Genomic DNA, 26,393 nt, shown 5'->3' on the forward strand with positions numbered 1-26,393 from the left:
ATTACAGTAAATACCAAATTTTATGTTGATCAATCAAATATGTGTTGAGATATTTCAGTCTGAACCGTTGCCAATCGACAGACCGGCACTGTCATCTCTGGAAACATACTGCTATTGTGGATAAAAGCAGCTTGGATGGATGTTTACTTTACTAAAATATATTTCCAGATACATGTGTATTGATTTAATGGATGAAAATCACAAGAGAACCCTCATCCAAACTGCACTTTGGCAAAGCAAAGGGGAAACTGATGCTGCTACAATATATCTGTTATGAACACAATCCACATGTGAGACGCATGTGAATGCCAGGTGTAGAGAAGCTTCCTGCCTTCTGATCAGAAGTCAGCAAACATTCCCACGTCCACAGAGGCAAACCCTGCCCAGGTAGCATGAGTCAGGATTGTAAGCGGTTGAGGTTAAAATCAAAGGCTGACTTACACTAAACCTCACATTACTAAAGCTTGCAGTATGTCTTAGTAACAGTTGTTAGCATCAGGATGCAGAATGTACTGGAAAGAGTTAGTGAATTTCAAATCTTCCATCAATGAAGTTTCCATGTCTACTGATGGCAAATGGTAATGATGCAGTCGGTCTGTATTTGTGTGCAGTCTGTGAGGACAGCCAGTGAACGAATATCTCTGTGGACGTTTTTCAGACAAATTAAACAGCAAAAATGCATGGAAGGAGCCAACAGTGTAATGATATCAGAGACCCCCACTAAGATGCTTCTGAGGCAAAAATTCAGCCAAAATGACCAAAGTGTGTGTGACTCAGCACTGAGATATTCCTGCAGGCAAAGTCAAGAAACACTGATTGTAAGCATTCCCCTTTCTCTCTCAGCCAGAGTTTCACTGTTTTCATCCAACGCCATGCTCCGCACTTGTGTTTGTGGAAGAGAGTGAGGTCGAGAAATGAAACGGGAGGATGATGGGAAGAAGCCGGACACATGATCCCAATTGCTCTCTTTTCCTCACTTAGTCCTCCCACTTATAGTCATAATCCTTTAATCATTTTAATGAAGGCAAACCCCGTTTTTGATTATATATTTCCAGTTCTATGTATTTACATTAATCAATAACCTACATGGTAGTTTTTATTGGTTGAGGCGGACCCCACCGTCATGGCACTGGATTCAGTTTGCCTCCCTAAGAATGAGGGATTGAGTCTGTAATCCAGTGCAGTTTTATCTTACAGATAACCACCTCACTGCTCAGTGTTAACTCTCGTCACATTGTGTCAGAGTTGTATTAAGTTACTGCTAAAGCAAACTCAACATCCTACTGCTGCTGCTGCTGCTGCTTCACATTAAATTCTTATGAAAGTTCAACATTGTTTTGGCATTTATGTTACAGACCATAATATAGATTTCCAGCAAAAGATATACATCTTTTTTTTCCCCAGGATTTTTAAAGTGTGGATTTTTTTTATTGTTTGCTCAGTATGACAAACTCTTGTGATCTTACAGAGTATGCGTGTTTTTCCCTCAGGACATCCCACACCTACTCAAACATAGTTGAACATAGTTGTAGATCAGAATCTGTTTAGTGTAGGTGTGTGAATTACTAAAAACTCAAACATGTCGGCACTGAACACCAAACACACTGCTAATCTCAGTGAGTGCTGCAGTTCAGTGACTCCATCAGGAAACCAGCATCGTCAGTGGGCTCCCCTGCAGAGTAAGTGGAGGTGCTGCAGTTGAATGCTTAACTGTGAGGTGGGCGTTTCGTTCGGTCTGGTGTAAATTCTACTTTTTCAGCTCAAGCTATTTCTCATTTCAGTTTCTCTCACCTTAAATGCGCAACTGGAAATAGTGATAAAGTTCCTCACTGTACGAGCAAGAATCATCAGGATACCCTGTCCCTCTGTGAGAAGATGATCACTGCTTATTAACATCTAGGATATGATGGGAAACAAGATGATAATGATGTCACTGATAGTTGGATCACAGTGACAACAAAAGAAGCATCAAGTGTGAGAACAAAAATCAACCGTTTCTCCATGGCATGTATCATCATCCTGCACTTTATCAAAGCAAGGGCCTGAGCTCACACACTGCAGCAGGATGTTATTGGTGTTATCTACTGCTGTAACGAGCCTTGCAGGGTATTTAAACGAAAACAACATGCCAATCGAGTGAAAGGATGGTTTATAGTTCAGTGGAGCCCATCAGTCCTGTTGCAGTTGGACTCCACAGCTGAGAGTGTTTAGAGAGAAAGGGTTCAGAAAGGAGCAGAAAATTAACTTCTCTCTCTCACTGCCAGCACAGACAATACAGAGACACTTCATACAGACTCGTACATAAACAAGGCGAGCTCACACACACTCACATCAAGGCAGACTCTGGGTACAAACCATGTATATTTGGCTTGGCACTGACTGAAATCTGACCTCCAGCGAAGACAGAATAAGAACACGAAATAGGCAGAACAATAGAAATGTAAAAATTGAGCTGATTCACCCTCATCGCTGTGAAAACCACAGCGGAGGGGGAGGAGACCTGCGGCCAGTCCACTCTTTGTTTGGATGGTGAGATCAGCAAGGGTTTACATCTGCACGACACCACAAAACCCTCTGAGACATTACATTTACATTTTATGTATTTAGCAAACACTCTTATCCACAGCAACACACCCTGAGCCGAGCAGAAGAAGACGACGGGGAGACCGAGAAGATCGGCGATGGTGATAGGAACCAACTGAGAGAAGTGCAAAGGGTTAGGAGTCTTAATGTGGGGAGAACAGGTTGGCGAAATCTGTATTCATTAAATAATGGCAGTTTCTATTTGGACATCATCCTAAGAAATTTCTCAATATTTCTTAAATATGACTGTTACACTTGTCTTAAGCATCAAAGGATCCCTTTCATAAAATCTCACTCAAGTTGCTACATAATGTAAGTACCCTAAGTGCCATAATTTGCTTCACTGTTTTGATAGCAACTAAGTCCACTTTCTTTGGGAGGGTGTAAATTTTTCCAAATGGTTCACATGTCATCTTCAATCAAAACTGTAGGAATATGACTTTTTCCCAGATTATTTGAATATGAGAACGTAGTGCCAGGTGAAGAAATAAAGAGAAGAAAACCAGAAATTATTGGAAAATGTTCAGTCTGTCTGGACGTGGCAGAGTTGCGGGTACAGATTGGACTGTTAGACTGACCAGGCGAGGGTCAAATACAGTTTAAAATTTTAATTGTCCAGTTTTAGGTTAGCAACGCAAGGCCCTTTGCAAGCTTTAGATTTCTCCAGATGCATTGCGGTGCATGTGGGGATGGAGTAAAAACAAAACTTGGTATCTAAGGAGTTTGGAGGATGGAGGTTTTTCAAATGTCCTCTCCAAAACCATTAATCAATAGATAAAAAGTGTAAGAAATACAAACATCATCTAGCTTTACTACTTGTAACTAAATGTTATTTCTAAATCCAAGAACCACATCATTAACTACGACCACCATATTCACTGTCTGTGAATGCAGGCAGTGGATGAAGACACACACATCCATCTAGACAAACTACAACTTCAACTTTCTGTCAGTCCAAAGAAATGAAAATACGTGATGGCCTCCTCATCAGCAGTGTGTGGACCCACATGCTGCTCCCGCTGAAACATGAAAGTAATATCTATGCACAGACACAATGGATCAATCTGGTTCCCCCTGAAGTTATTTGCGAAAATCTATTTGATCCAGGTCTGTGCTGAACCGCCCTGAGAAACATGGAAAGGAAAATACAACCTCGTCTAATCCACCTCCTCCAGCACCACACATCTCTTGCGGAGCCAGAAATTAAACGAGACGCAGAGCCTGTTACAGTCTAACCTTGACAGTAAACAGATCAGATGGTCTGGCCTCACACCAGACCTGGTGCCTCATTTATTAAAGGATCTTCTTACGCCAACAACCAAATCCAAGCCAAAGTTTGGCTGCAGAAGAGAGTTATGTTAACGTCAAAGTGAACGATTTACATTGGTTCTCTCCTGTTGTGTGTGATGTATCACGAGCTGAAAGTCTTACAACCTGCCGTGATGTCTGCATTGGATTCATGTATTTCCTTTAACCCATGTTTCAGGATGCTCATACGATATGATATCAATGCACAGTGTCATAAATTATACCCCTCGAGACGGCATGTAATAAGAGAAAGATGAGCAGGAAAGGAGCCAATTTCTTCAAGTAATATGTCATACCTTTCAAACACTGCCCCCTATACCTTTTTACATGTGTGTGTCTTGTCTGTATTTGTCTTTATTTAAATTACAAAAACATTCATGAGTCCATAGTTTAACCAAATTTATCGCTAGTAATCACTATAAGGAGTCTGTTCTCTCTGTCTTCCTCTGAATGGATACAGTGCAATAAAAATAATCACATCCTCTCCTGTCAGACTACTTCTACTTTTTAGGTTATAATGCAGGCCTAACTCCCTGAGGGGGATGCCTTCCCTAAATGTTTTAGCTCTGGACCCAAGCTGAGAAAGTTCAAGTTCAAGTTCTGTTTTACTGTCACAGAGCCAGGCTGGTGGAATTCAGCTCAGTGCAGATGGAAACTGCTGCACACCAAAAGTAATAACAGCTTTGTTAAAGAAAAAGTGACTAACAAACTGCAAAATGAGGTTAGAATAAATGATGGTTATTAAAAAGAGTGAGGAAGACAAGGTAAGGAGAAAAAAAAGAGTAGCTGCTTCGGGTTGACAAATTACGACACTTTTACCAACTGCATCTTCGTTCTATGAGTGATAGTCTTCAGGAAATTATTATTTTTCTCTCTCAAGTGGATATATAAAGTTTCCAAAAGAGAGATATACAGCGTGGAGTTGTGGAAACGACATGGCAGGGTGGTTTAGCGGTTACAGAAACCGTTCCATAACCCCAGAAAGTTTCAGGTTAAGATCTCCCTACAAGTATAAGCAGCAGGGAAACACAGTCAGCTCAATACCAAAATATGAATGTATAATGTATAGTAACTTGCTGATCTTTCACTCAGTAGCTCAGGCTTATTAGAGCCAAGGAGACCTGGTGTCTTACCTGAAACAAGTGCTGTTCTTCCCTCCTGCTCTGACACAGGGATACTCCACTGTCAGGATCTTACTATCTGGACACTCCGCTCTGAGAAAACAAAGACACATGGAAACTTTATACACTGCTACATGCTCATGAAAGAGAGGTAGAGAGAGACGGGGAATGACATCCAACAAAGGTCCAGGGCTGGACATGAACAGGAGATCTTCATGGTCGACACCTTAACCCCTAATCTACCAGTTCCACCATAGCTGACTGGTTAGTTAAAGACTGGTGAGTTAAACCTCAACAGTACTTTGACCTAAAATGTCCCTATTTTCACACATTGTTATACATATAAGACATTATACATCGAGCCTGCCTGATACATGGGATTTTATTTTATTTTATTTTTTTATTCAAGAGATGAAAAAAATCTAATTTATGATTACATAATCACATTATAGCTGAAATGATTAATAAATTAATCAATTAGTGAAAAATAATTGACGTTTTATGAGACAAAAATTAATTAATTAATTGATTCTCAGGAAAATAGAAAGGAAAAGGAAAAGATTCTTTAAAGTTTGATTATCAAAGAATCGTGATCAAGATATACTGATAATAAACATGTTACAGTTGAAAACATGCCAGTGCTTACTGATGGACGAACTATGCAGTGGTTACTGAATGACCTCAAACATATATTTGGCATTTCTGTAATGTGTTATCTGGCCATGTATGGCCTGGCTGATTTATTGATCTAGCTCCAAATCATGAAGCAATAAATGAATGTGTGTGTATACTGTGTTACAGTGCAGTCATACACACTGTTTCCACCAAACAGTACAGACTCTTAAAGGTTTTAACTATGCATTTATTTAACTGAGGCCATCAATCCCAGTATGTGGATGTTTCCATCCCGTTGTAACTGAAACCAATGGGTTTACACTGAACATGTAAAACATAAATCTGAAAGTAAAATAAAACATTAGCCTACTGTTGGTTTATTATGTGAGGTTTAACCTGCTGCTCAGCAGTTTGCTCCTCAGTGGTCTCTTCCTTCTGGGTTCACGTGCTCCCCACATCCTCTCCTCACCTCAGGACCTAGGCTCCCCGGGCACGTTAATAGCATCTGTCATGTTTTGTCTGAGCACACGCAACATTTGGCTCTCTGCACCGCGACCGATTCCAACCATTTGGAGTTCCCCGTTGCCTTTTGCATTTCCTTGCAAATCACATTAGATTAGACGCGCTACAGCGGTTCATCTGAGGGTCTGCTCTTTGACAGAATGCTCTCACAGTAAGTCGAAAAGAAAAAAAAAAAAAAAAAGCAGCAACCAATAAAACAGAGGCTAAACTCTATTATAGATCTGGCACTGTGCGCTCATCTGACACAGAAGTCCTTGTTTTGAGTAAATGAAATGTTAATGTGAGTGGAGTGGATGTTTCCATGAAGTTTACAGAGCTTTACTCTCACACTGTAGATCACAAACTACAATCAAAAGATTTGGCTCAAGTTAAAAAAAAAACATAAAAAATAATGATGTGTCTGAAACGTTTACTTTTCGTCATGATTAAAATCCTCACCCCTAATTAAACGTATGGATGAGGTTCACAAAAGGTAAAGATATTTTTAGGATCAGGTCCGTGAGACTTACCTCGAGGTGTCCACTGAAAGCGTCGTCCTGATGGAGCTGGCAGCAGATTCCCACAGGAAAACAACACAGATAGCGCCAAATGGTAAAAGAGTCGCACCATAAAGCTGACCCATGTCCCCTCTGCGCTCCGGGACAGACGATTTGTTCAAGGAAAAACGCCTTCACGTCAACACAACGCCACTGTTTTCATCTGTCAGTGACCCGCGAGGGTAGTGCTATCAAAATATCAGAAATCCTTGTCAAGTATCCCGCAGAGGTGACACACATGGAGCCTGTGGGATAGTGAGTGCTGCGCCGTGCGTCCGGAGCCCCGTCCCAACTTTACGCACTGAGGCTGAGACCCCTTGGAGAGCTACTGAAGGGTTTACAGCTCCGTGTGTTCTCACTAATCCCTCTGGATTTACATTCCTGCCTCTAAAGAAGGATACTTCCACTGAGTATACAGCCTCACTGCCCATCGGTGGGGATGACTTATGCCCTTGTAATAACAACAACAATAATAATGACAACAACAACAAAAATAATAATGATAATAATTACAACAATTATAATGATAATAATAATCCCATAATTGCCTCAAAGCTCATGCTGCGGATATTTTGAAAGTCAAAACACACATTTCCAAATGAAGTTTCTCAGCATGATCTGGAGGGAAATTCCGGCACTGGGGGGCGCTATGAGACACTGTGACATGTGAAAAATGAAATAATTGTGTATATGTGCTGACTACATCACAACAGCACAGCACAGAATGTCAAAAGGTGCTTCACTGTAACTGTGAAAGAGTAAAACACTTCGACGATATAACGACAGGCTAAACAAATGAGAGCACAATCTGGCGAACAGATGCTTTTTTTTTTGGCTTTGCTTTAAAAAGTTGAGGTATGTCCCATCATCTTCCACAAGTTCCATATATGTGCAGCTAAAAGCAGCTTCACCAAGTTTGGATTACGCAGACCAATGCCAACTTGTGAGGTCCTGTGTGTTGATGCTGGAGCAGAAGATTCAAGATGTATTTCGGCCCAAAGGGAGCCCACTTGTTGGGACTGGAGCAGCGATCAGTAGCCTAAGCTGCAGCTGTCTGACCGAAAAGGTCATTATAAGTATACTATATATAAAGGCATGGACTAACGATTCATGAATTCTGACAGCTGTTTCAATCCATTATGATTCAGTGACAGAGTCAAGACGAGCTCTAACTTTCAGTCTTTCCTTTTGGCCACCCTCTTTTGATTTGGCAGTGCATTTAATCAGGCAATGTACACATATTATACAGATATGTAAAGATGAGTGTCATCTGCGTAATCTTGACAGGAAATGGATTGGATTTTGTTGTAGCAGCAGTTGGCACGTTATAAACAGCCTGCATGATGCACGATATTTCTTAAGTCCTAGCTGTGTCCCAAATTTCAAGAATGATTGAAGAAATTTATCTCTGATCCTTGCAAAAGTTAAAAAAAGAGTGGGCTGTTGCCGTAGCAACAACAAATATGTTGCATCAGATGAGACAAAACTTCTGATTTACCAGTTTGGATCCTGTTTCATTATGCAAATTCTTGCAAAATTGGTAAATTGTAAATGGTTTGGCTAAAGGCAGAAGGAGAAGGACTCAAAAACAGAAGAAGAGAGAAGAAAAAGATTCCTGAAACAGCCTCCTCATAGACATCCATTTACTCTAAATAATAATTATGCACTAATTATTAGTGTGTGTTTTCTTAATCATACTTGTAATCACAGCCTGATTGCTCAAGCTGTAAGTTTGCCATAGGCGTTAAGAGTTGGACTGCCCATGATTAGCCCCGTACACTGTGTACAGATATAGTATTTTCACATTATTGTGATGAACTGACATGTCCACATCATCATCAGAAACAAGGATATTTAGGAACTTTTTTATCAGTGTTGAAGAGACTATTTCTGTCATTTCTTTAACATTACAGCAAAACGTAAACTGAGAAGATGCTGTATCTTTTTTTTTCCTCTACTTGACATATAATTAATTTAAAATAACTTTAATACAAATAACAACCCGTAATTTGTATTAATAACAACCTCCTGTAGATGAGTAATTAAGTGAAATCAGAGCCAAATTGTACCATATTGCTCAATGTTTTGTGCTTGAAGAACCCAATAAGAAAAAAACAAACTTTAGTTATCCTGTTATAAGTTCTAGTCTCATATTACACATACATCACTACAAAACCACAAATGTATTAAGTAATGTACAGTATACTAACAATGTCAAAAAAACACTTAGGGGGATTTTGTCATCCTTGAATATGATATTAATCAGTTTTATTCAGGGTGACTTGGTCGCCAGATGCATTACTTGTTAATTCTGTAGGCAGTTTCTGATGATTCCCTGGAAGTCATAAAGGGTTATTCCATTGTTGTGAGAGCAGATCTGACCAAGAGTCACCTCAGTGGAAAGCACGGCGCAGTGGTCGGTGGATGGTCAGGCGATGTTAGGTAACTCTGTACTCCTTGGTCTCTTACACCGTCTATTTCCCCCTGGTGCATGGAGTTCTTGGCCACTGTTCAATAGAAACAGCTGGTTTTGTTCACCACACATGAATCATACTAGAAATACACATGCACTCACTTACACACATACTGTATACATGCATGCACACAGTAACTTGGTCTAGCACATCAAATTAAACTCTACAGTCTCCTTTGGCTCCGTTCCCTCCAGAATCAAATAAATTCATAAAATATATAAAGCAACATTATTAAAGAACCACAGGAAAAGGCAGCTGTTGAAATGGCTGCTTCGTTATTACGACCACACAGGCCACGGTTTCTCTTGTTCCCACGAAGGATAGTCTCCTTACTCGGTTTACTTTGGTTGTGGGTTTTATTTGGTGTTTGTCTATCTGCATATACGCAGGCTGGAAGAAATGTGTTTTTCATTGAGGGCTGGGGCCACATTCTGCATCGTTACCAACTTCTTGTCATTCATGAATAAAAGTGTCCAGTTGTGAAATATAAAAGCAAAGACAGTGTCCATAATTCCCAAAGGACTTAGAGAGGATTTTAAACTTGTGGCACAAAATGGAAATAGCTGTGGTGCTCATTAGTTTTAGCCACTGTGAATATACTTCTAACAATTACCAGTAAGTCCTAAGCATTGCTTGGAATTCATATATTTACATGCACACCAATAAACTATTACTGGTCCTAATAAGAATAAAAAAGAATGGAAAATTCCTCTAATTAGCCTTCCTGTGGAAAGATCTAAAGAAACTAAAGTATCAACTAAATTCCTGAACACTTTTTGACACACTCTGTTTATATGAAGAATCTGATGAATGTTATTTGTAAATGCCAGTTACTGAAACACTGAGCAGAAAAATATGTAGGTGTGTAATTTGAGACGATTGGGACTTACATTAATTGTAGGCTGCCCTGAACAGGTGCAGTAGAGCAATGTTTTGATGAGGGGGTCCCTGTTTTGTTTGTATTTCGTGCACACACACACACACACACACACACACACACACACACACACACACACACACACACAAGGATGTACATGGCCGCCCACACGCATGTGGGTGACATGTTACATATTTGTAACAATGTTCTCACTATTCCACTTATCTTTGGATGGTGATAATGAGTTAAGAAAATGCAGGTGATGTATTGAGTGCATATTCCACATTTTCTACAGATATCAGTCTTGCAAATGTTTTATGAGGAATACATGTATTCAACTTGTTTAATATGCCTCAAGGATACATACAGTGCATGTTGTTTAGTAACAGTGAACATAAATGGAACTTTGTTTAGAAGGAAACTACACAGGGCAACTCTAAAATGTAATAGTTCAATGGTGACGGTTTTCATGAGCATTTTGCCAATAATCAACTTTGTTTAAGCAGACAAACTTCTACTGATTTGGAAAAGTGTGGTGTTCATGAAGTTCCAGTGGCAAATCAGCAAATACCAGTTCAGAACAGGGTTCAAATTACGGTGGGAATGGGGGGTCTGACCCCTTATTAAGACCTGTGCCCCCCAAAAGTGGTAAAAACAACAGTTCGGGGGGGATTGGAACATTTATATATCCTTCTTACTTGTAAATGTAAATATTACAATATATCTCATTTTCATGCCTGGACAAATCTTGTAATATGATTTCAGACACCCCTAAAGTGGACCACACCATTTCTAAATGTCTCGTCTGCCTGCCTCACTCCCATCAGTGGCTCCTGTAGTGAAGTCTCTGCTCCTGTGTGCTGCACAGACACCGTTGCTGCATTAGACTGTGTCAAGTATCTACAGATGAACACATGGTTCAGCATTTCATTACCAATATAAAATGTCATATATGATATCATTTTAGCAAACACTGGTGCTCAGTCATGAGCAGAGAAACAACGGAGGATTAGTTGTTGTGTACCTTTGGCATCAATATGGAGTTTATTATTTCATTTTAACAGTCTTTTGTGTGGCTATGATAAGTCTTATACCTTTTTAATATTGCTTTTTTAACAGTGGAGCACAGGAGTTTTACCTGTTGGGTAATTGAACAGTGCTGAAGGATAAGTAATTCTATTAGCAATAGTGGAAAGTAATGAAGTACATTTACTCTAAGTACTGTACTTAAGTTTTTATGCTACTTTATATTTCTACTCCACTACATTTCACAGGGAAATATTGTACTTTCTACTCTGCTACAATTATTTGACAGTTTTATTTACACATGCGAGATACTGTGAGTACAGTAACACTTTAGTTCACTGAAGCATGAGCCTGCACTGTACTGGGTTCCCTTTCGCCCCGACTGTCAATGTATAATTCACACTCCAGTTTCTTTTACCCACATTATATCACAACAATACACAAATACATCACAACAATACTTAAATGCACATACGATCCAATTCTTTCAGCTGACATCAATTTATCTACAATTGCTTTGATTAGAGTCCGCCAGTCTTGGACGACAGCAAAATTGTAACAGCAGTGCTCGTTCATACCAGCAAGGCATTCATAACAGCTGACCCCAAAACACTGTTGTTGCATTTTTGTGATACAATCTCAGACTTTCGAGTACCTCCATGGCAGTTCTCATCACAACACACCATCACTGGACTCATATGACATCAGGAGTACCTCAAAGATGCCTGTCCTTCCCCACATTAGCTCCAGGAGCACAGTCCTTCATGATACTATCTCTGTTTTGTATGTGGGGGACATTAGCCTCTCTACATGCCTTGTCTTTAAGGGTCCTCTTTCAGACAAGTCCATGCAAGTGGAGGCTCAGCATCAGAACATGGAGGATTTAGGAGTTACATATTTCTCACATGAGAAACACCCTACTGATGTTGCTTTATCTGGGTGGAGAGCCTGACTTTATTGTTCCAGTTGGTCAGTATCCATGTTGGCGCTTTGACTCCACTCCTACTTGCAAGTCCAGTACATGGTGGAGAAGGCATCAAAGCTCCTCCGTCATCTCTAAACATGAGAATTATCCAAAGTAACAAAGCTGTAACCTCTAATGGTGAATCCATCCCAAGAAAGTATTCTCCTCACTAGAACAAAGTGTGTCCAGAAGTCCTTTTTACCCTTTCAGTCTTTAACCTTTGACTGTGATAAGCTTGAAGTAGTAGTTAGACTTGTATTTGCAAAGCTCTTTCGTGAATAAACTCAAATTGTCTCTCAAACACTCTCTCAGATAGAAATTCTTTCTTTCAGTTTTGTGAGAAAAAAAAAATCTCTATACTGTAGACATTGCACAATGTTAAGAGAGAAGATACTGCACATACTTTGGCATTGTTTTTTGGCTTAAGTCAATATTTAATCCAGTGGAACACTTGTATATCAGACCTGAAATCAAGTGAACATCAGAGACTCATTCGTAATAAAAAACAGTCATAGTTGTAAAATGATTTTGACTAATTCTATTTCCTCATAATGCCTTTTTGTCCTTACAGTGCATCATGATATCCACACTGAATAACATTTTCCAGTCATTGTGTTGGCAAAAAATTTAAATCTCCATTGCCTGACAAACATAGCACAAGTATCATGACCTCATGTCACAGAGCTGAACAAAGATAACTTATTTTTAAGTGTGCTCAAAAGGCAAATAGATCTTCATTATAACCTCTCTGCGTGTAGTACACCAGACTCTCCATCTGTGTGTTTGATTGCTGTAGTTCTATTGAACATTCGTGTCATAAAATACATACAAAGAGATGTATGAAAAAAGTAAACCTGTCCCCCCTCCCCCAGTTTTCACATCCTACCATTGGATATGTTGCTGCAATTCTGTTTTTTTATTGGAGTTCTGTTGCTCGGAAACTGAGGGAGTTTCAGAAATATGAGTGTTGCATGCCTCTCTTATCATAGTAAACACCTGACTGTTTCAGCCAAATAACACAGAAGTGATTCATCAATGTCAGCGCAGGTCATGTGGAGAGAAACTCTCTTCATTGCACAATGTTTTGGTGTTGGTTTGTGTTTAGCTGAGACATAAGTTAATAAATTGACATTTTAGCTGACCTTTGGACAAACGCCTTGGCTTTCCTTTTTGTTTCTTTCCGTCATCATTTCTGGTAATTTGTTGGTTTTATTGCAGCAGACAGCAATGGATTTCGTTGAACCTGTTCTTTAACAACCACAGACTCCCCCCCTTTTAATGTCTCTTTTTCTGCTCTCATTGTTACATTTCGGCAGGAGTTGAGGTCAGGGTGTCAGGGAGTACATGTCTTATTCTACTGGTCTCACACTAACATGGACCTGGGGCCTTTGCTCCACTGGGACAAAGTATGAACTTGTAAAAACACAGTGGTATCACCTCTTATTGTTTCAAGAAATTCAAACTGGAAAAAGCAGGTTTCGTTCCTGCTTATAAAGAGCTCCAGAGATGTGGCACAGCCAATGGAAAATGATTTTTTGGTTTACTTTACAAGGTCTTGTCCTCCCACCTTCAGACTGCTGTTCAACATCTGAGATTTTAGCTCAGGAACCAGGGCTCTTTTGGAAAATTTTATTCTAAATAATAATTTCCTGCAAGTTTGAATAAAGGTGATTACACAAATTTCCAAGAGCTGTCAAACTACTCGAAATTCTCAGTTTCCCATTTGTCTGCATTATCTCGAGCAGTTCGAATAGTAAATTCTCTCTCCTGTCATTCATGACCATCACCCTTACGGATTTAAGTTGGGGTTATCAATAGATGGGTCTCCCTGCAACATTATTGTGCAATGTGCATGCAGTTGCAGTTGTTTTTGTGCTTTAGCTGAGAGTGCACAGTCAACTATTAGCATGTAGCCTATTCAGAGCTGTGGATTTTAACTGTACGTTCAGACCGAAAGCGGGAAAAAAAAATTGCTCTGGCTGCCTGATCACACTGTTGAAGTTTGAGGTAGATATCGTAGATGAAATAGACAGCTAGCAAGTTTGTTTGGAATGCCTATATACATGCTATGACACTAAGTAGCAAGCAATTCCCTCCTATTTAACAAAATATATTATAGGCTGCACTTCACCAACTCACCTGGGTCACCTACAATGTCTAACACCTTTGTCCATGCATCGCTTTTTTTAAAATTGAAGTCTCTTTTAAGCAAACAGGGACACATGGTAAAGGATGGGGAAACTTTCTACTGGAATTATCTCCTCTATGTGCTTGAGAACAAATGTTTGATCTGAAATTCTTGTTGTGTTCTTTACTGTTCTCTTCTCTATCTTGCCTGGCTGCCGACAGGAATGCCGCTGTTCACTTCCAAAAGACGCTGGCTCACACAGAACGCACGTTTAATAAGAAGGTGGTGGATAGTTCTACACAAAAATGAGGAAGAAACGTGTGTTTAATCTTAAGACAGCTCACACAGCTCACATGTTTATGGCTGTTCAATGAATACTGTCAAGTGTTTGTCACGCTCTGTGATCAATGTTTTGGTGAGTGCATGTTGGTGAAAGCTAACAGAGCTGTAGACTTTTGTCTTGGAAAATGGAAAATGTTCATGTTGACAGTCTTTTAGCATTTCAGAGGGAAAAAAGCAGAAGTTATTTTCTTGATCCTGTGAGGGTGATAAATGATATGTATAAAATCTTATATTGACAGCTTGTTAAGAATGAAATTTTACCTGCATAATGTTGAAGGCAGTTCTTGCATGTATTCCTCATCTAGTATATTGTGATGTAAACACCGTAAAGTTAATTCATGCTAATGTTAACGTCTTCTAATGTAACTGTGTGAGGGAGTACATGTGCTCTTAACCTGTGTCACATGCAGAAGGTTTGGGACACAAACAGGTAATTTGTCAGTAAGCAATATCACTGCTATAAGCTGCCATTTTACAAGTGTCAACTAGCAAGAGCTAAGATTGAATGTCATGTGGCATATGATAAAAAAGTTATGGAAATGTGAGGATGAGTGTTCCATATAATTCATCGCGAAAAAGTAATTTTATTGGTTCACAGCAAGTTGCTTAATTTCTAAATACTAAAAATATTGACATATATAAGCTATTATGACGTGTTCTTCCCCTGTATTTAGCTTTCTTCTTCTGATTGTGCATTCAATGTGTAACACAATCCCAGCCATAACAATGAAATGCTCATTTCAACATCATGGTGGAGAAATTATACAACTTAAATCTGCTGTTGTCCTAACCTCTGCGTAATCATCACGTCATTCAGAGCTAATTGCAATAATCAAAAGCCGCTTTCCGGCGACAGGTTTTTCTCACAGTTGAATGGATACTACCATTTCGCCCCCTTTGAGGTCTGCCACCCCTACTGTACCTGCACAAGCTCCTGTGATTAATAGTTTGTTGAAAGCTTTGAAGGGGAGAGTTGCTTTTGCTCTCACAGGTGCACCCAGCAGTCAGCAGCTGAAAACACAGACTCTCTCAAGCAAGTTTGGCTTTAACATGACTCAGACCTCAACACATGTCACCCTGTGCAGCACAGCGGCCATGTGCTGAAGCTGTGTCAACTGTGATAGACTTGGCTCAGCCTGCCGGATGATGACGTGATAAAGTAGCCTACATAAGGAGAAAAAAAAAAACGACAAAGGACAGGATGTAATATAGAAGAAAATAAACAAAAGAGGAACATTTTGGAAAATAAGCTTTTTGCCAAGCGTTACATGAGCGGATCGATACCACGTCATATCTGTCCATTAAATGTTACTGCCAGCAGCTGCTTAGCTTAGCTTAGCATAAAGACTGGAAATAGGGAAAACATCTAGTCTGGCGCTATCCAATGGAAACAAAGTCCAACTCCCGGGACGTATCAAGCTCACTAATTAGCCCATTATATCATTTGTTTAATCTATACCAAATCTATAATAAAAAAATTGTCGTTTACGGTCAGTTGATTAGTCTAGTCAGTCTAGTTGGTTTATGCCAGACTATTTCTTGAACGGGAGCATGAAACCTCCTTATCAGGGTTATCAGGGATATGTTATAACTGAACTTCATGGATGCTGCAAGGCAGATTTTGTCTGCTTCCGGCAGAGATAGGCAAACTTTTCCCAGTCTTTTTACGTTGAGCTAAGCTAGCTTCATATAGTATTAAACATACAGACATGAGACGGTATCAGTCTTCTGAGAAAATAAATATACATATTCCCCAAAATGTCAAACTATTCCTTTAAGCATGTTGAGTAGCACTATCTACCTTGCCTGACTAAACAAATGAAAGGAGCACTGAGAGCAGAAAGTCAGAAATATTTTCTGTAAAACATGTCACAATGTTCTCCAAGAGCTGCAGCACAGAAACACCACAGCAATGAGATATCTCTTGAGTCAGAAAAATGAGTAACTAAATTATGACTACTTTTAGTTTACTGAGAGGACATGACAGAAAGTTACCAAAGAACTTCAAGTTTGAGATAAGTCTATGAGTTATTGAGGTGAACTACCTTCAGCAAATGTTGTAATACCACAAATACTCCCTGGTGATAAGTATTAGTTCTTCTTTTGAAATTTGCAGGATATTTATCTTTTGCTTTCTGAAAAAAAAAATTCCTGTCCTATGTGTGACCTCCATCAGTCATGACAGTGGTACTTACCGTAAGTGTCAGGGTTAATACAGGGTTGATACTTGCTTTATCATTTTTGATCAATTAAAAGCTGTGTAAACTGGTGTAGGTGGGTTAACGTTCAACTACATCCTAATCAGTCAGACCAGGGTGGGGTTCCTGCTGCAGTAGCACTGTGGTCCAGCCAGGTGGAGAGAGGTCACACTTTGTGTGTGTGTTCAGTGATCGGTTTAATGGGGTAGAAATTGGGGCTATGTCTGGAATGCCTCCCAACGCGGCCATGACCTCCTCGGACGGGAGGGATTACAAGCTGTGGGAGAGGACGGACCCGCTTTCTTCACACACTGGGCAGATCCTGTGTCAGACCTGCTGATAGGCATCACAAGGCCACAAAGGAAAAGGTTCAGTGGCTTGTAGGTGCTGCCCTTGACGATTCTTCTGCACATGCAGACTTGAGAGGGTTTACAAGGTTTATAAACCCCCCCTGAGTGACTCTAGTCCGACTGCATAACAGAACAAATACAGTAGATTAGGAGGGAAGAAAAACACCAGCTTTTAGTTCTTTGCATCAGGAACTCTGTAATGTTAACCTCCTTCACAGGAAAGGTTAAACACTTGACGTTATAGCACTACAGGACTTTCAGAAATCCATAATCCACAATAACATACTGCTTTAAATTTCCAGCATGCATCATCACAGTAAGAATTAGAGCCTGTGCCTGGCAGTCATCTACCCCTTTAGCTAAATGGGACCACATGCAGACAAAAGTCAGATATATGACAGTGAAAAGTGTGCATAGTTGGAACTCTGTTCCCCAGGCTGAATTTTGATTTATGCCCTGCCTGCATGAAGTGGGGAACAGAATGGGGAAAATGTGTAAATCTTCTCTGTGAAAGTGCAAAATTAAACAGCTCTGAAAAGATAATGTGAAACCTTGTCGTGAATCAGGCTGCACAGTCATACCTAGTACAGCTGTGTGGCTTGGGACAAGCATTCCTGCATGCAGTAAGTCACACTCAGAGGTGGTGGTAGAGCACACACAATGAAAAGGAAAGGATTATTCATCATTCTATTCACATTCAAGCGAAATATTTTATGTCTTGACTGACATTGTAGGGGACGCTGCCCCTAAGGGAACAGAGACAGGGCAACTAATGGGACATGGGGCCAATTTTTCTCTCAGTAATGGCACACTGAGCCAAAGACGAGGTCTGCTCATTGTCCACCCAGCACCAGGCTTCCAAGACTAATCGCTACGCTTTAATTAAATGGACAGTGTGCTTCTAAGGAAGCCAGAGCTAATCAGATCTACCGGCTGAAGAATGATGACAGGCAATTCTAATTAGAGCTGCATACTAAATCTTACTCCCCGTATATGTGAGGTCTTGCTAACACACATCGTCACCACTTGTTCTCTTTGTGTGTGTGGGTTTAATCGACAAACAAGGTGAAATACTGCAGGGGCTCTAAACCTGCAAAAAGAAAAATAACTGGCACTCATAGTATCAATTATAGACAGCTGCACAATGTGTGTATTGCCTCCAATACCCAGAGTCACAGCAACGAATTCCTTCTGAAGTATTAAGTCAAGTCAAAGGCATTTGTATTACTCATAATCACTGTCACTATCTCAAAGGCTTTACGCAATCACAAGGAGAACAAGACTAGGTCATAACCTAGCATAAGGCTGGACCACATCATGGGCAATTTGCATTCAGCCTAGTGTCAGCTGGTTTCGGCCTTTTATCTGTTTGCTTCTCTCCCACCCTGCGCTCACAGATACAGTGTTTTAATACAGCCCAGTCCAGTCAGACAACGGATCAAGCATGAAATAATGACTGAAGCACGGTCCATTGAGACTGCATGTTAATCAGCAGTCATTTCCAAGCTGCTGCTCTGCTGCTGCTAAAATCCACATTTTATAACCACAACATCGTCTGACAAAATCACAGCACGTATAAATTAAAGCATACATTACAGACAAAGACTGTGCTCTGATTTTGGCTGTGTTATCTTGTAAAATGATCACTTAGAGAGAAAGTTAGAAGATCATTTGTGTCAGCTGCCCTGCGGTCAGCATATAGAAGATATATGCCTCTGGAGGGAAAGCCCAACCTCAATACAGGCGACTTCTGTATTGAGGTTGGGCTTCTATGGAAATTAGAAATGGTCTGCCCAAAAAGACGCTAGATTTGCCACTGAAAAAAAATGTTTGCTAATGGGGCCCCAACGAGGTAAAATATTTGTGATAGACCCAGTACTTTTACTTTATTACTTTAATTACATCTTGCTGATAAAACTTCTAAAAATGCTCTTATGTTGGATTTTGAATTGGACCTGTACTGCTAATGGAGTGTTTTTAGTAGTCACACCCAAACAATAGAATGGGTTGTTTGTTATTGGCTTGTCATGGCGGACACCCTTATGTTTGTGAATCTATATTTTTCTGCCCAAATCCATGCCCGCCAGTCCTAAAAAGTTCTGTCGCAGGCCATTTTCACACCAGACATATAATAGGAAAAGCACAGGTGTGACATTAACAATGGCTCTGTTGTGTTTAAGTGTCACAGTAAGTCATGACAGTGTGACAGTGAGCCAGCAATATCCAACAAGCCAACAATACCGGGACCCTGAAACTGACCCTGAAAAAGCAGCGAATGGAATTCATTTGAATCATTTATTTTATTATTTACTCTCCATGTGCTTTTCATACATTTGTGAAAAAAGCTCTATTTCAAATCCTGTCCACACCTGCCCTTAATTCTCCCCAGTTATCCTCTCACATGTAGCAGCCTCCACACACTAACCCTCTGCCAGATTGTCCATTTACCTCTGTAGTCGTAGCTTTCCAGTAACGATCCTTACTGCTCTGCCTGCTGGTTTACAATGCTTATTTTTATTTCGTTTGTTTCATTTGTTTTGTTTTTGTGCTCTCTTTCTTAGTCTTACTTTTGATTCCAAACATCTATTTCCAGAAACGTTACACGCATATTTTCCAATTTTCTACGTCAGCGGCTAAAATTGTTGAAGTCTTGGCAGTTTTATGATGCTTGGTTAAGGTTAGGGAAAGATGCTGGTCATAATTTTAAAGAAAATAACTTTGGCTGTTGGTAGGAAACAGGATACAAACTGCACTCTAGTGTTCACACACTTCGTGTCCCTAACATACACTTTCTTATACGACTACAGCGTCATTTTTCTCTCACTTGGAACTTGAACGGTCTCCACAGACCAGGAAACACGACACACAAACTGAAATCCCAGAAGAAACCTGAAGTCTTAACTAAGTTTAACCTCATTCAGTGAAGAGGATGCATCAAAACCTGTAATAGTGAAAACTTACAGTAAGAGTTAACATTTATTTTTTATCCCTACACATGAAGACATCAGTTGAAAGTTCCTCTCTAATCACAGCATGGTGGCTGATCTAAACAGGGATTTACAATCCACATTAAAATCAACACAGGTTTCCTGGTTACCACTAGACTTTGCATGGCAGCCGCTTTCTTGTTTATAAAGCAACACTAGCTCTGTTTATGAGGAACTATCAGTATGACTGGAACACGTCTTTGGCCAATCACACTGTTTGGTTAAAACTACCTATTGTTTTACAGCTTCCTTTTACTCGCCTTGCACACAGAATACATGCTGAGAATATAAGACAGACCTGCAGTGTTCCCATGGTCACTGACCCAAATAAAAAACCCCCTCCCATAATTTCCTTTATGAGGACGACAAGGCACTTGTCCCTGCAGATTTACAGGTCAAAGCTTTGAGACCCGACGTAGATATGTGAGATGCAATATAAACAAATACCGAACAAATTGGACTTCAGGCAACAAATAAATTCTGCAGCCTTTAACAAGGTGGGCTTTATTCTACAGAACGGGCAGCTTCGGGAAGGGCTGATTTTAAAACTGTAAAGGTACCAGTAAGCGGGAGCAGATGGGGACAGTGGGCAAACCTCTTGTGGTAAAGCCCCCAAATTGCTCTGCGTAAATGTTTGGTTTTATTATTTGGTGCTCTTTACTGTTCCCTGTAAATGTGAAGAAGTTTATGAAAGTCGTCATCATGGTAAAATGCAGACTGCGAGCACAGAGCAAGTTGTGTCATTAGCAAACAATGATTTGAACAAGCGGGGATGAATTAGAAGCGTTTGATCTTGCTAATTGAGAACATGTGGTGATGAGCGACAGTCTACTACAGAGAGAGCGGAAGAGGTGACTATTGGTTGTTGAAAGGCGAAAGTAGAGGTCTGTAACACAATATAACTGTCTTTCAAACTCATACCTCTGAAGTGAGAGAGGCATGAAAAACAAGAACCCTCCCCTGAGCGTGCTCACACAGTAAGACATCATCAAGTCTGATCTTCGGTGAAGTCCTGGAGATACTTTGTGTTTTGAAATTACCTTTTTTCTGTTATGACGTGCTTCTGCTTTAACCAACTTTCTTTCATATCTTAGAGAACAGCTGTCAGCGGCACAGACAGTCGTGCAAACTTGTGTTATATGTGAGTGAATGGGTGTTTCCATGTAAGAAAAATAAGACAAAACAGATGGATAGCATTCTAGTCTATAAAGGTCATGGCCAATGTTGAAATAATGGTACATCCAAAGGTGAACAGGTTTCACTAATTCTCATCAATCAGTTCAATGGTGCAGAATGCACCACATAGAGGATAAACAGTATCTGTGTTTGGTCACATGATCATTGAGTTGTAATTAATATAGCTTTGAAAATTTAGACGAGATACTTACACACACAACATATACTATATAGATCAGATCAATTTGTACCACTGAGTGTGTAATTGGGTGTTTGAGTGTGATGCATATATTATAGTAGGTACAGGACAGGACATCAGGGGAGGAGCCAGGACAATGGGACCTAATTTTTTAAATGAACACACTTCCCATTAAGATATCTGTGCATGTGTCTGGTTTTATATTAGTTAAATAAACTCTATTACACTATAAAGTTTATTTTATTGCATTAAAATTTGGTTGATATTCTGTTCTTAGTGACGCTTTCCTATGGAAATAGAAATGCAGTAAATTTGTTAATGAAGACTTGTCCTTGTCTGTATTTACCAAATGCAAGAACATAAACACTTATTTGTCAATTATATTGTTGCTTCAATTCGTATTTGTATCTTATATTGATATGTATGTATGTACTGTATGTATGTATGTGTGTGTCTGTATTTTACCACAGGTGGCAACTTGTGGTAGAATAAAATTAGCAGCTGTTCCACTCGCCAGGCTGTCGCTGGTTTCTGGTGTTATTAGCTGCACACCGTCTCTGCCCTCCCCATGCCAAATAGCAGAGGAAGAGAGAGAGTAAGGCATTTTCCAGCTCTGTCAAACTGTGATAGAAGTTCACACGTGTAGACTGGTGTTGTGTGAAGTTAATTACATAAACATCACAGAAAGTGATGTTTCTGAGAGTTTGGTGCCTCAGGCAGCCGTGTGTGTGTGTGTGTGTGTGTGTGTGGGTGTGTGTGTATGTGTGTGGTACAGGGCACTGAATGAATAGGCGCATCTGTGTGGTCTGTTTCCCTGTGCAGCCTGACGTTCACCTCCCACTGTGATACAGCGCCAAGGCACAGAAGGGAAGGGGTAAATAAGGAACAAAGGGGTTAATAGGATCTGAGGCAGGCTCTTTCAGGTCCATAGGAACAGAGTCATGACAATAGACACAAAATCTGTCTCCCTAAGTGCCTGATTTAACCAGAACAATTAAATGCAGCTTTTTATCTTTGGCTTGCCGCTGTGCGTTAGGTATCATGGGACACATGAAACATCTGTCACATCATCTCTTTGATCTGAGAACCCTAATGAAGAACTTATTATGACCAAACTGACAGAAATACAATGAGCTGTGATCTTCATGTAATCCAAAACAACACCCTGGGAGTAGTCAGTAAATAATAAAGCCCTTATGCCCTTAAAGCCCTGAACATTGTCCAGCCTGAAGATATCAAATGATATTTAATGCTTTAAATTCTTTTCTCAAATCAGTGTAAAACACATGGGAACCTCTTAAAGCCGACTTTCTGTGCATCACATGTTGAGCCTGAAATGTTTCTCATAACATCATTGTCACATAATCATCTGACTTCCATTATTGGTTTACTCTTATTTATTTATTTCCCCTGGCAGGCGAACAGAGCCGAGGTGACGCACAGTCGACAGAGCCTGCTGCCTGGGAGTGGTGTGTAAACTCAGGCTGTCAGGACTGGGGACAGCCGTCAGGTTGAAAACATGGCTCAGTCTGTAGAGATCAAATAGATACTGTACATGTGTATCAATATGTGGCATTGCCCAAAAAACCGATCAGTCCTTTGATCCATGTTATCGATCTTCACAGCATCACGTGACAGAATAGCTGAGGAGATATTACTGATCTGATGCTCCCTGTAGATTTTATATTTTATATTTTTCAGGATATTTTTAGAGATGAATTTATCTTAAAAAATGCGTTTCTGACTGGAACAGCTTTGTATTTAGTGTCAGTGGTATTCTAGTAACTTCTGTTTTCTCTCTCTTCCACAGGATGGACTATTATCTCAACAAGAGCGGACTTATAACTGAAAGACCACCAGTTAACTGGTTCCTTACAGCGGACAGCTGCTAATCTGAGTAGATAAAGTAAGGAAAATAAATGTGTTCATCTTGTTAAGCAAATGTTGCCATGGTACTGGTGAGCCCAGTATTTAACCCCAATTTGTTGAGTCCCTGTGTAAATAAAAGTAAAACCACAATGTCATGCTCTATTAAATGTTCTGCCTTCACAGTTTTACTTGCAGAATTATGCCAAACTGTATTGTGGAAAATGGAGAAATAATGTGAAAAAAGTAGAATATATTGCATGAGAACACAGTTTGTTTTCATGAACATGGAAGAAAAGTCACAAAATTTTGCTGAAACCACAATGTTCAGATAATCTAATCTGGACTGGATGTGGGCACAGTCCCAGTTTTTCTTCTACAACAAAGTATCTAGAAAACCAGGCACCAGCTGATGCAATGCGGTCCTGAATGCTCTGAAACTCGCTGGGGTTGAAACACCACTAATAGCACCCTTTCACATCGTCCTCAAACCCTCCCAACATTTTGTGGAGTTCAAAAAATGCATTTTCGTGCAGAAGGGGCTGTCAGCAAACACAACAATGGAGATAGTTTGAATAGAAACGAGTTGAGTGTCATGTGTTTTTGCTTAACGGTGCTTGGCCCAGTGTTTACACGGAGTGGAGAGAGGCACACTGAGTCCAGCTGCTCCGGAATATTTGGGCCTTGCGGTCTTTAACACATCTTCATTGTAGCTCCCACCAGCCCTCCCTGCAGCTGCAGTCCTGCACCATGCTGTCCCCCTGAATGCACAGCAGGGGCCGTTTGGTGTAGTGAAGATATGTGTATCAAGATATAGCGTGTATAGTTTAACACATGTTGTGCTTCCAGTGCATTCTGACTCTTTCTGAAGTGAGGGTAGTTGAAATTTTTTGGCAAAGTCTTTGAGCCGTTTCTCATCCCAGATTGATGTTTTATTCTTAAACATCTGGCTACAACATAATGTGATCTCTTATTGATGCCTCAACAAATACTGTTTTATTATTTTGAGGTACAAGTGTGGAGTTTTCCTCGAGGTCAGGGGGAGAATGATGCTTGACATTGCCTTGCAGTGCTCCAGGGTACGTCACAGATTTTTCACTGATTTTTCGGGGTAAGTGGACAGAGCCAAGAGATTCTGGCTTTAATTCTGTAATTTACAAACCCTAATTGCTTTCTGAAATGTATTTAGTCCACATTGTATGGTTGATTGAGCCTTTAAAAACCAGACATTATTAATGTCTGTGGGAGTGTTAACATGTTTACATTGGGGTTTTTTCTCCCACTTACACGCTCCCAGCAGCCTGTCTACTTCCATCCAGCAGGCATTTGATCCCGTGCTGAAGGACTTGAGACCTCTGACCATGCTGTGATTTCAGGGACCCAAAGCAACTTGAGATGGAGGGGTTAAAGTTGTGCGCTGGCAAGAGGAGGCGTGAAAGCTGGTCTAACCGAGACGGAGCGTTCATTAATCATGGTGACAGAGAGCTCTAATAAAGAAAAAGAGGCAGATCTGATCTCAGCACCCTTCTCTGATCCTCCACCAGGACTGTATTGGGCTCCAGATGTGAGGGCTGACAGACAGACACACACACACACACACACACACGGTTCCATGCGCACACATTGTCTTGCATTTTACATCAACACAGAAATGAAATGAAAAGCAGAGAGGCAGTGTGTGTTTGTTTGGACATAATGTAGCTCAAATGTGGCGTTATTGTATTACTGCAGTGGAGACAACAGCTTTCACCTGGAGACAGCCAGGCCTTTGATGCTATTTACTTCAAAGCCATAGTCAGTGTGTGTATGTGTGTGTGTATATATATGTAGTTGTAGGAAACCAGAAACCAGTTTTCCTCTGTATGATAAATCAGTTCTCATTACGTGCATACAAGGACACAGACAGACACACACACACACACGCACACACACATGCACACGCACACACACACACACACATACACACACACACACACACACACACACACACACACACACATACACAGACTCGTGCTGATGTGACGTGGCTCTGGCTGCTGCAGGAAGCACCTCAACAGTAAAATCATGTTCTCCAGGTTTACTGTTGTACTTTCAGCCAGCAGGTGCATTACCCCAGAGATCCACTAGAGGGGGGCAACATTCAAGCAGTTTTATTATGAGTCATGGTCAAACTTTCACAGTTCTCACATTCTGGCCAGGAAATCATAAGTCAAGTCAGGTTTCAAGTCTAATGTCATCTGAATCTAATACCCCCTTACTCTTATAATCTTTGACTGCTTGACAGTAAAACATAGTTTTATGAATAATAGCCTAGCTCACTTACATCAGTTTCATTAATGTATATATAAATATATACAGCAACGTATAAAAGAGCAACATCTCCAGTATTGCTGCATCACTGAGTTCATTTTGGTTCATGCGGTTTTAATAGAAACAGATGAAGCAGAAAGTGTAAACAAAACAGTTAGCATGCTAACTGATTTAAGGTTCTGGCAGTCATGCTGTGTGTTGGTATAATAAAAAAAAAGCAGAGGTCAAATAGCAGTATGGTATTTTCTTCATCACTAGTTGATGTTTTTATTGGTAAAATATAGTAAATTATAAAAGATCTAAGAATAGAAGTATTCTGATCCATCCCAGTAGGATGGCGATGTGCTGTATGAAGCTAGAGTTGTGTGTTATTCACACAGTAATATAAGTCGAAGTTATAGTTCTGCAGCTGCCCCTTGCTTGTTTGTCTCTTCACTGAAAATATCTCATGTCCAGCCAGAAACCAGCCACTTAAAAAGATAAAGTTGTAAAAGTTGTTTAATATCGTCCTGAGAATGGTTAAAGACTTCAAGTTTAAAGACTTTAATTAACAACTTCATAGCTCCTCCACTCTAAATACTTGCTTGGTAAATTACCAAGATGTGCGCAATAAAGAGCTGAGCTACAGGATGCTGAGTCCAGTGACTCAACAATCAGAATCATATGTAGACTTTACACTCTGTTCATTTGTGCCAGAAGAATCAACTGTGAGTATAAACAGAGACATCCGGGTATGTGAGTTCAACTGGAAAATCATGTTAAACAAGATATTACTCATAAAAGAGTATTTTTACATAGTTTGAAACATGTC

At 40.1% G+C, this 26,393-nt stretch overlaps 1 protein-coding gene across 1 annotated transcript in view; it reads right to left on the reverse strand.

The window, feature by feature from the left end:
• LOC111219978 (collagen and calcium-binding EGF domain-containing protein 1-like) overlaps positions 1-7,037 on the reverse strand; it is a 32,231-nt gene extending 25,194 nt beyond the window's left edge. Inside the window, exons 1-2 of the mRNA XM_022742873.1 lie at positions 6,659-7,037; positions 5,025-5,105 (exon numbers count right to left, since the gene is read on the reverse strand). Of these exons, the coding sequence (XP_022598594.1) occupies positions 5,025-5,105; positions 6,659-6,771 (194 nt within the window). The 5' untranslated portion in view covers positions 6,772-7,037. The remainder of the gene's footprint in view (positions 1-5,024; positions 5,106-6,658) is intronic.
• Positions 7,038-26,393: the final 19,356 nt, after the last annotated feature.

Source organism: Seriola dumerili, unplaced genomic scaffold (assembly GCF_002260705.1).
Source record: "Seriola dumerili isolate Sdu_G_001 unplaced genomic scaffold, Sdu_1.0 BDQW01000003.1, whole genome shotgun sequence".
Classification (NCBI taxonomy): domain Eukaryota; kingdom Metazoa; phylum Chordata; class Actinopteri; order Carangiformes; family Carangidae; genus Seriola; species Seriola dumerili.